This window comes from Lagenorhynchus albirostris, chromosome 16 (assembly GCF_949774975.1).
Source record: "Lagenorhynchus albirostris chromosome 16, mLagAlb1.1, whole genome shotgun sequence".
Lineage (NCBI taxonomy): Eukaryota > Metazoa > Chordata > Mammalia > Artiodactyla > Delphinidae > Lagenorhynchus > Lagenorhynchus albirostris.
In genome coordinates, this window is record NC_083110.1 from 74,952,888 (window position 1) to 74,964,529 (window position 11,642).

The following is an 11,642-nucleotide window of genomic DNA, read 5'->3' on the forward strand; positions in this document are numbered from 1 at the left end:
TGTCGTGTGACTGAGCTCTGCAATAGATTGTTGGATAAATTGAGTGCGATCCTACCTCTTCTTTTTATGGGACATTTGAGGGGGGAACCATACGTTTTATTTGAATGACGGTACCAGAGCAGCACTGTCCAGCTGAACTCTGCACTGATGGGAATGTTCCATTATCTGCATTGGCCACGTCTGCTGGTTACATGTGGCTCTTGAGCACTGGAACTATGGCTAGTGCGACTGAGGAGCCTGACCGTATTTAACTTTAAAAGTAAAGCCGGTTGTATCTGGTATTCGTTAATTTAAATTCAAGTAGTTACACGTAGCTAGTGGCTACTCTATTGGACAGCAGAGCACTGGAGAATAGGAAGGGAATATTTAAGATTCATCTCAGGTGTCTGTTCTTCTGGAAGGCTTTTGGACTCTGGATTTCGTGGCTTCTCTTTACATACATGGAAGCTGATGCCCACACCTGTCATGATACTTCCCACTGGCTTTTGTAATTGTTTGCATACTTGTCTTTACCAGTTAATTGCATGAGCTTCTTGAGAGCAAAGATTCTCTTTTGTACCCTTTTATGAACACAGCACCTGGTACTTAGAAAATAATCAATAAGTGTTTTTGAATGAATAAAAAAATGACATAGTATAACAAGGATAGCCATTTTAGCATGGGACCCTTTCTTAGACTTCAAAACCTAAGAGCCTCAGTTGGAAGCAGTAGTTATTTGGTTCAAAAAGTACCAGCCTTGGTGTCTCAGAAGCTACCCTTGTGCTTGGTTGGCAGGTTGATTCGTTGCTTTCTGTTAATGCCAGTCCTCTGGGAGGAGTCCTTCCTGCACCAGACGTTCATTGAGCTCTCCATGGCCCTGGTGCACTGGGAACTGGGAATAAAGAGGGCAGTCAGTGATGTTCTGGCCTTCAGGAGTTCAGTTTTACCAGAGAAATTGACATGTCCCCTTGTCATCCACAGTAGTTATAATGAGACAAGAACTATTATAGAAATATTTACTATAATTTGAAAACCTGCATGTGGATATTATGCTATAAAGTTTGAGATGAAAGAATACTTGAACTATCATAGGAGGTAGGGAAATTATATTATGTGTATTCAGGAATATGTTAAGTATTTAGCAAACACAGATAAAGCTGAACACTTTAAATATAATTATTGACCTTTGTCAGTTACTAAGATGCACATCCCCTCCCCCCGTTTTAACATTTCTGAAATCTTCAGGTCTCTTAGGGATGCTGAAGGTGAGGGAGCCAGGCAGCAGCTGTGCTGTGTTGTCATTGCCTGTGTGTGCACAGCACCTTTGGGTAAGATCAGAAGACACCAGCACCAAAACCTGCAGAAAAGGGTGCTGGCAGCTGGAAGAAAATCTCAGGGACACAGTGGGAGATTCTTAGGAAATGCTGTAGTATCACCAGTGCTCTTTCTGGCCCAGAGAATAGTATGGAGTGAAAAGCACTGCGATTGATGGCTTCTAGTCAGAAAGTGAGCTGGGGTCTGAATGTGAGGTTTTAAAAAACCTTAACCCATTTATTTTGCCTATTTTTATATATGCTCAAGGATAATATATGATAAAAGTTGATGTTTAAAGTATAAAAGGGCTCTTTTACAAAACCTTTTGATCATGGAAAAGTTTGAACATAAAGTAAATAGATAGAATAGTATTCTGAACCCCTATATAGCCATCACCCAGATCTCATAATTATCAACACATGACTAGTTTTGTTTCTTCTGTACCACCACCTACTTCTCCCTTCCTATTTTGAAGCAAATATTAGGCATATCATTTCATCTGTAAATATTTTTGTATGTTTCTCTGAAAGATAAGAATTTAAAAGTTTCTTTCAGTAGGTATAAAAGATTTCAGCAGACAAGAAAAACTGGAGAAAATATTTAATAACATATATCACAGATAAAACATTAATATCTGTAATATGTAAAGAACCTTAAAAGTTGGGGGATCCTTCGTCACCCTGTTTTCCCTCTTTTCCTCCCATCAGTTCCTTACAATTCAGATGTAAATTTTCTAGGCGAGGCACATCAGTGCAGGTGTCCCAGGTGGTGGTGCAGGAGCAGGAAGGAGTGTCTGGAGTGGCAACCAGTGTGGGCGGCCAGAGCCACGCAGATGAAGAGGCCATCCTAGAGCTTACCTGCAAATGAGTTACTTTCTAAAACTTAAAAAATAGATTTTGGTTTTAAAAAAGTGTTCAGCCATGGTTTAATTATTTTCTTAGTACTGCATAAAGTAATGGTATGTCTTAAACTCATGGTGTCGTTTTCAGTGAAATACAGTGTATAGTATTTCATGAAATGTTTACTGTAAGTACTGTGCTAACTAGGAGCTAGTTATATCTTATGTGTGAACCTTATATCTAGTTTTGTAACCTTAGGTGAGGTACTTAATATGGCTAATCCTGTTTCCTCAGGTGAGTAATAGTGCATGTATTCTAGGGTTGTGGAAAGTGAGATAACACATTTAAAACATAGCAGATGTCCCGGCACTTAGTAAATGTTTAATAAATTGTGCTTGTTAAAATGATGTGTTCATATAAAAGTGATATTCCTAAAATGACAAATTTAACTCAAAGAAGCTGGGTATTCACTACTCTGGTACCCTCTGTATGAAAATAACATTCCAAAATAGGAAGTACTCCACTTACTGGGTATATAGGGGTTCACCAAGGAAAAGTCTGGTGGTTAATGGTTTTTAATAAGCTACACTGTCATTTAGCGCATAAATAATGTGAACATGGGTTATATGCCAGTTTCCTTGTTTCAAATCACAGTGTGTATCAGGTTATAGTATTTGAGCTATTCTGATGCTGGATGGTTCAAGAAGGTAGATTTATGTCTTAGATGTGCTTCAGGAAAGAAGCATGATTTTCGCATAGACCTCTAAATAAAACAACTAATGCTTAAAAGCATTTTAAGAATATATGTCATGTATCTGTTTATTTGCTTTTTTTGACAGGAAAAGGAACCTCTCCGCGTAATACCACTTAAAGAGGTTCATAAAGTCCAGGAATGTAAGCAGAGGTAAGCACCACCTCTGACTTGGTGTCTGACACAACTTATTGTTACACAATATATAATTCCTTAGTTTAATTGATGTACTTACAGATGATATTTTTCTGTGTTATTGCTAGTGGGTTATGCTAAAACTTTCAAAACCTTCAGATGAAACTGAGTATTGAGATTTTTTTGTTTGAAAACTACAAATTAGGAAACAGTTCTTAAGCTTATTAATGGAAAGGACAAAATTTAAAGTGAACAGCTATCGTACTTGACAAATTGATGTATTATTAATTCTAGTGTTTCAGGGTTGCTGCAATAGAGCTTTGTAAGAATGTTAACTGTGCCATTGTTTCTTTGAGCAAACTGATTTCTTCACAGTTGAAAACTTTGAATTTTAAAGTTGTTTTATGAACCTTTCTAAAAATACATACAACTATATAAAATATGTAAAATTTAATGCAAAAATAAATTGGAAAACGATCACTTAGTATTTCTCAATTAAATCAGTATTTTATCTCTAATATTTATTTTCTCATTGACACATATTTGGTACTGGGTAAAGAAGTGAAAGGAAACTATCAAACAACTGCTATTTAAGTACAATTGGAAAATTTTTTTCGTTAACAGTGACATAATGATGAGAGACAACCTCTTTGAAATTGTAACATCGTCTCGAACTTTCTATGTGCAGGTAGGATACTTCTTTGGAGATTATAGATCCTCCTAACAAGAAATAAATAATTTTAGAGGTGAAATAAACATAAATAAATGTGTTGCTCATAAAAATAAGCAAAAAATATGACAAATATAATTGCCAATTTAATAAAAAATGTTATATGTAAGATTATTGGCAGGTCATATGTTCAGCCAATAGGGGTATTCTTTGATGGAATTAAGTTTTATTTGGAGGAAGGGAAATGCTATTTAAGTTAGATGCTAAGTGTACTTTCAATTTGGATTATTTTTGCACATATTTTGGAATTTTAATTATATCACCTTTTGGTAATTTTATAAGAAGGGGGGCTCGAATATCCATAATAAAAGTACACAGTATATCGTATCATTTCACTAATGGTAGATAGTATCCTATGTTTAAGTTTAAAATACACTTTTTACTTAACACATTTATTTAGATTAGAAGTTTTTTAAAAGAACATTTGGTTTTGTTTTATAAAAGTTACTACATATGCTTATTGCAGAAAATTTAGAAAATACAGAAATATGAAGAAAAAATGTTTTATAAACCATGTAGAATTCCACATTCAGGCAACCATTCTTTTTTTTTTCCTTTATTAGAGCATATCTTTTTATAACAAATGGGATTATATGATATCAATATAGTGTTATATCCTATTTGTTTACTATATTATAGTCATTTTTTTCTACGTCGAAAATTCTCTTGGGCTTCCCTGGTGGCGCAGTGGTTGAGAGTCCACCTGCTGATGCAGGGGACACGGGTTCGTGCCCCGGTCCGGGAAGATCCCACATGCCGCAGAGCAGCTGGGCCCGTGAGCCATGGCCGCTGAGCCTGCACGTCCGGAGCCTGTGCTCCGCAGTGGGAGAGGCCACAACAGTGAGAGGCCCACGTACCACACACACACACACAAAAAACCAATTCTCTGAAAACCTTTTAGAACTATGCTCTCTTATATGAATGTTTCACAATTAAACTGTTTCTCTACTGTACTGTTACTGATCACTCATTTACATAGTTTTTGTACATTTACTGTGATTTAATGTGGTAGTGCACATTTTGTGCATAAATTTGCCTGAATTTCTTACTTCTTTACAATACGTTTTTAGATCGAGGATAACTATCAGAGCGTGAGCTTTTTTAAACCTCTTTATTTTGCCAAATTGACTTCTAGACTGGTGCTCCTGTTTGTAGTGAATGAAAGTATACTCTGCCTTTGCCTACTTTGAGTTTTTCCTTTTAAAAACTCTTTGTTAATATCATTGGTTCAAAAATATTACTTGTATCTTTAAAATTTTTAAACTACTAGATAGTAGAATCCAGAAGTAAAGGGCAGTACCTCTCCACCCCTCTGAGGGCCTTGTTTAATTGGATTAAAGTCATAGTAAGGTTTTTAATTCACATTGGAAGTCATGGTCCTATCAAGGAAGATGATGCTTTGGAATATGATGATTTAGGGTATTGTTAGAAATTATTATTTTATTTATTTATTTATTTTTTTTTTGCGGTACACAGGCCGCTCACTGTTGTGGCCTCTCCCGTTGCAGAGCACAGGCTCCGGACGCGCAGGCTCAGCGGCCATGGCTCACGGGCCCAGCCGCTCCGCGGCACGTGGGATCTTCCCGGACCGGGGCACGAACCCGTGTCCCCTGCATCGGCAGGTGGACTCTTAACCACTGTGCCACCAGGGAAGCCCTAGAAATTATTTTTAGAAAAATAACATATAAAATGATGTCACAGTGGATTTTTAACTGCACAATTACATAAATATTCATCTTGAAAATTCAAACAATATAGCAGTAGAAATGAGAAGATCTTTCTTTGACTTCTTCCTCTTCTTGTTTTCTCTCCATAATTATTCATATTGACACTTTTTGATGTGTCTCATCTTAAAACATTACATGCCCAACTTACATCTCTGTAAGTTACCCAGCAAAACCTGGTTTAAAAAAGTGATTTCTAAAAGTTTTTGGAAACCATTGCCTTAGAATGATTTTGTTGTTGACACTGTTAATTACCAAAATGAATACATTGGATTTATAGACATAGGAGCTGATTTTGAGGAAAAATTGAATGAATCCTTCCTTCCCCTTAGGCTGATAGCCCTGAAGAGATGCACAGTTGGATTAAAGCAGTCTCTGGTGCCATTGTAGCACAGCGGGGACCTGGCAGATCAGCGTCTTCTGTATGTTTCCTGTTCTCTGGGGTGATACTCCCTTGGGTCCCCTGATCCTGTCAAGTTATTTTTCTTCCTCTCCCCCTAATCCTTTCAGTTTCTTTCTGTTTTGAGATTTATCTGCATGTTGACTTTCATACCAATTGGACTTGCAAAAAAAATAATGCATTTCTAATTTAATGCTTCCTGTAGTGTTATGTATACATAACTTTCTGTGCATTGTATTGTCTTAAATGCACAAGCAGGGCAACTAAAGAATGAACATTTCCTTGTTTTGTTTTAGGAGTTCTTACTTGTCAGTAGGTCCAGATTTGGTATAATTTTACCAATTCTTAGTATGGTATTTGGCCTAATCATGTGAGGCACCTTTAGTTGTAGCATTACACAGTTTTGTGAAGGTCTCAATTTCCTTTTTGCTTCCTATGATTTCAGTTTAGGTTTTTGCCTCACTAGTGCTGGAAGACAGTTGAGCAGCTGGAACTTTAAATAGAATCTAGTGTTCTCAGTCAGTATTTTCCATTTCATTCTCATTTTTTACTAGGTTAATTTAAAAGGCTGCTTTTTACTATCTTAATTATCTTTTTGGTAGTATAATAATAAAATTAAAACAGCTAAACATTCTCAGTAAGGAAAATGTCTTTACTTTTTAATTTATCATGTACAAATTCATCATATAGGAATAAGATTTAGCTTTGGAATACTTTGGCCACTGATCTCTGATCTGAAAATACAAATTCTACTAAGGAATGAAAAACTTTCAATCGCCTTGAAGTGCAGCACATTGGTCTGCAGAAGGTGGTCTAACGTGGAGCATGAGAGCCTTTAGTATCTAGACTCATTGATGCTGGATAGTCTGCACTTCCAGTATTTTCCTGCATTTCTAGTATTGCAGTAATATTGTCTTTTAATCGTTTCTTGTTAGAAATGACTCTAGATCAGTAAATACAAATCCATTTTTCTCACTTTTAAAGTTATTCTTCTTGTATCCTGTTTGGAATGTCTCAGAAATTATTTTCATAGGTGTTAATTTTGTAACTGCCTGTGTTTTATGTGACCTTTTCAGCAGTCAAGTATGAGACTCTCTGCAAAAACAATGTCTGTTGGGAAGAGGAAAAGTTGGAGAAGGGCGTTTGTGTTTTGTGCTTTGTGGTGGGGGCAGATTGGACTCTCTAAGCTGTAACTATCAGCGGAACTTTCTCTTCCCCCCCTCCAGTACAGGTTAACTCTAATCTTAGCTTTGCACTGTGTTCCAGATGCGGCAGGCCAGAAGGCTGTCGAATCCTTGTATACAGAGGTATACGTCCAGAACTGGGGAATGCAGCACGTATGTGGGCTCTCACGCAAACGTGCCTTCTTACTAGAGGGCCTGGACTTACTCACTACTTAACAACTGATTCTGGAAAGTTGAGTTAACTAAACTGCCTTCTGCAGTTATCATAACTGACTTTGTCAACACTAACGCAAACTATTTCACTACAGTTATCAGGTTGGATACGGATATTAATAAATAAATAATAAAAAAGAGACAACTTTACTAATTTAAAAAGTCATATCTACTAAAGCTTAATTTACTGAATTGCCACAAGTTTCAATTTCTGTATTTCCTGTATTTTGAAATTTTTTATACTACACCACTTAAAATGCACCTTTGTGGTAACAGTTTGCTCAAACTCACAGGTGCACATGCATTGGATAAACTCTACATTAGTATAGTGTGCATGGTGTATTAAATCTCAGGTGAAATTTAGCCATCTAATGGGAATCTAGAGTGTTTTGTAGCACTTTGTTTTCAAAGCCACTAATGTCACAAATGAACACAATATACTAGGAACTATATGGCAATGCATTTGGAATGGTCATATTTCAGGCTGTCTTCAGATTTGGTTTAGTTAGAAGCGTATTGAAATTAATATTCACAACTGAAATTATTTCACCACAGTTTTAATAAATGCTTAAATATGTACCCTTCTCTGCCTTTAAAATCTTAAACCATATGAATGTATGCCATATGCAAAAATAAATGCAATTAAATAAGAAGTGAAAAGACTATGATATTATTGGTTGCAGTGAAATTCAGGGAACCAAAAACTTAAGTTCGTGAGGCTGACAGACAAAATAATAGGTTTGAAAAATGTTGAGTTTTGCTTATTAAAGAGATAATGGCCTTTTATTTTTATATTCTGCATTTTCATTTTTTAATCTTTCTAAAATGTGTGGGATAATTCCTAGTGTTTATTGAGAATAAACTCTTAAATAAAATGGTAAAGCTGGTAGGCCCGCTGTTAAACACAGTTCAGTTGCAGTTGGCACACTGCATTCCCCTTTAGGCTGAGTCTTCAGTGTCAGCTACGAACTTTGGCTTCAGAAAAAAGAACTGTTGTTCTTACTGGGCGTGGTTGTTGGCTGTCAGCGCTCTAAACTCACTCCTAAAACTGCATTGCTTTGGGTAGGAACTTGCACATGTACGCTGCATGGCTCATGCTTCTGCTCTGTGTGTGTGTGTTTTGTTCTGTTTGTTTTTCAGAGAATAAAGTCTCACACTGAGTTACTAGCCTTGCCGTTAATGATTGCCCGTGTCTGATCAGCACCCCTCTTTGCAGGAGCATTCCCGCTGTCCTTCCGAACCCAAACATGCTCTCCTCTCTGCCGGTGCCACAGCAGCCACCCCGCGATCCACAGCCTCTCGCAGCGACTCTCTGGTCTCAAGCTTTTCCATGGAGAAGCGAGGATTTTACGAATCTCTTGCCAAGGTCAAGCCAGGGAACTTCAAGGTCCAGACTGTCTCTCCAAGAGAACCAGCTACCAAAGTGACTGAACAAGCTCTGCTAAAACCTCAAAGTGAAAATGGCCCTCAGGAACAAGATTGTGACCCCGTGGACTTGGATGACGCAAGCCTTCCAGTCAGCGATGTGTGAGATGGAAGCACGTGGAGCCTGACCCGCCTCATCCGCCCTCAGTGTCCTTTCAAGAGGCTTCTCGCCAAAGATGATAAAGGGGAAAGGGGCTTTAATGCATATAGTATACTGCCTCATCGATGTTCTCTTTATAAGCTGGTAAGCCAAGAAGCTAGGGTGTGGCCAAACTCAATGCAATTTCTTTAAAAAAAGAAAGAAAAAAAGAGAAAAGCCCGAAGTATCTCAGTATCAGCTGTCTGAAGCTTTGTTCTCATTGGGATGATAAAAGTGTGTGTGATATTTTTTCCAAGCGAATTTGACAATTTAAATGTTTCACAATTTAAAACATGAAAAATGCTTATTAATTATTTTGGTTGTTTTAAAAATGCTACTGTGACTTCCAATTAAATGTTCAATCTCTACACATTCTTACCGGTTAATATTATTGAATGGAGTATTGCCAGACAAAAGGATCTAAACTCATGACGTCTGTGGTGCTGTGACATTTACAGTGCAGTGTGGACAGTTCTGAAATGGTAGCCATGTTTGATGCTCTGGGTCTCAAGGTGAGCTGTGAGTTTTGCATAGAGGATATTATTGGACAGTTAGTGAGGGTCGTGTGTTGTACTGGGATGGAGAAAAGGGGAGAATTAGAATTCAAACAACCGTATCTCGGACATTTATTTGTAAAAGCTTAAGACGTGCAGCAGTCATTGCTTTATTCAGTGAAAATTATTTGATACGAAATTTCTTGGAGATCTGATTTTCTTGTCAGAGTTTTGTAAAATAGTTCTTATTTCTATATTTGGATCAGTGAAAGACCTCAAGTTTATGTGTAAAGACATACTGCCCTTAGTCATGCGATTGTAACCTCTGTGTTTTGTCACTAATAGCCTGTATTCAAGTGCCTGTGTTTTTTCATCTTGTTTAGGAATATTTTGAGATTAATGTGCTCAAAACCCCTACATGATTGGTTTTAAACTATTAGGATAAAATTAATTTTCAGTAGCATAGGTTAATGTACTAAATAACATACCATTTTGTGTTAGAGATACCAGAATGTTGTTATTCTGCTATCTGTGCAATATATGTTTTAAAACACATATTTGACTTTACATTTAATCATGGAGATATCATAAGTATAAGCACCTCTCTAAAAGATCGTTAGTTTCAGGTGTTGAGTAATAGACCAGTTTGACCAAGTACTGTTTTTACGGTTCATTCTTAAACATTTGCTTTAAGAAAATAGTCTTGAATTTCACATGCTGCTATTTTTATGATATTTTGCCGTATTACAGTACTGTGTTGTTTTGAATTCGTAAATGTCACTGTTTCTCCTTTTCATTTTCTAAGATGACTTCTTGTTTGAGAAAGAGAGGGGAGGGTGGATTTCTTATTACAGTCGTGGGGTCCAGAGGTTACTGTCTATTATACTAGAATTATCATAGCATCACTTTAAAAATCCGAATGCATCAAGAATGCACCACTCAACATTTTTATTCATAAGCTAATATTTTTAGAAGTTGTATTTAGATTTTTCCTTTTTTGCAGCTACATTTGAGAATGATAGAATGAAAAGGTTTTAAGTAGTTATCACTTTCTCTGCAGATATATCCATTACAGCAGCTCCTTTAGAAAGCTCTTTTTTCATGAACACACCTAAGAAATCTTGTGTAGACAGTTGGCTATTTCAGGAGCCTAATGCTGTTTTCTTTGGTACAGCTTTTACATTGCATGTTCATGTTAATATTTTGGTATTGGTAATTTGATATATTCCATAGTGGCAAAATATTAGCTCTATTTTGGGACTTTTTATAGAACTACCCTTGTATAAAATAGCACAGGGAAATGGTCTTGTGATTGTCAGAGTCTCCTAATATTTATCTCAATACTTTTATAATTCTATGAAAATTATTTAATTATTTTAAAACTTATACTTTTCCTGTAAATATGTCACATCTGAATTGTCAAAGAATTACTTTGAATACCTTAATATTTGCTGCATTTTTTTCTGTATATGTAACATGTCTTCTTTCAGAATGGGAATATATGTGTGCTTCCCATTGTTTACTTTTATGTCTGACATCTTTATACATCAAACTGGTTGAACACTGTAATGACTTGAGAATAAATTGCTCAAAATTAATTCTAACTTATTTCTCATTTGGTCTGGTTCAGTTCTTGTGTGAACAAGTAAATAGAACAAGTACAAAATGTGTTTGGTTAATTGACTTGAATTTAAGGACAGATTATTTGGTAGACTTGGAAGGGTATAACTTGATATGAAATTGCACAAGGAAACATGAGTCTTTTTGGGGAAAAGAGCTTATTTTGCTTAATTAGAAAACGTGTTCTCAAAAGCAAAATCAATTATTCTGGCTTCAAAGCATTGTTTGAATCATCCAGGCTGCTTCTGCGGTGTTTGGTTATTGGTTAGATCGGTATGACACAAATAAGGATGAGTGCAGAGGACATACTGATCCCCAGGTGAGCTGTAGACCTGCACTCATAAAAATGCCCTGTTAAGTATTAGAGGCTGCTTCTTGCAAACCCACTGTTAGTAACAAGTAGTCCACACTTGCTATGTATCCAGCATCTAGTAGTAATGCAACTGGATAAAGGATATCTGTGTTGGTAATTTTTATTAACTGGTGCAACTTAATTTTCTTTCCCTGAGAAGTATTTTAAATGTTTTTATTTTTTAAAAAAAATGTGGAAGTTCTAAACTTTGTTGCTTTCACCAAAAAAAAAAAATAAAAGATCCCTTTCTCAGCCATTTTTTTACTTCTAGTTAAAGTAGTGCTGTGTCTTTATCAGAAGTTCTAACAGTTGGTGAGGCAGGAAATGTTTGTATAAAACTGGA

At 36.3% G+C, this 11,642-nt stretch overlaps 1 protein-coding gene across 5 annotated transcripts in view; it reads left to right on the forward strand.

Annotated features, from left to right (window-relative positions):
- Positions 1-10,935, forward strand: part of PLEKHA1 (pleckstrin homology domain containing A1) — a 58,700-nt gene extending 47,765 nt beyond the window's left edge. For 2 of the 5 annotated variants that reach the window (XM_060126149.1, XM_060126153.1), the window contains 4 exons: positions 2,972-3,036; positions 3,643-3,706; positions 5,805-5,894; positions 8,486-10,935. In XM_060126149.1, the coding sequence (XP_059982132.1) occupies positions 2,972-3,036; positions 3,643-3,706; positions 5,805-5,894; positions 8,486-8,800 (534 nt within the window). In that variant the 3' untranslated portion in view covers positions 8,801-10,935. Of the gene's footprint in view, positions 1-2,971; positions 3,037-3,642; positions 3,707-5,804; positions 5,895-7,138; positions 7,210-8,485 lie in introns of all 5 variants that reach the window. The other 3 variants (XM_060126150.1, XM_060126151.1, XM_060126152.1) reach the window with 3 other exon arrangements.
- Positions 10,936-11,642: the final 707 nt, after the last annotated feature.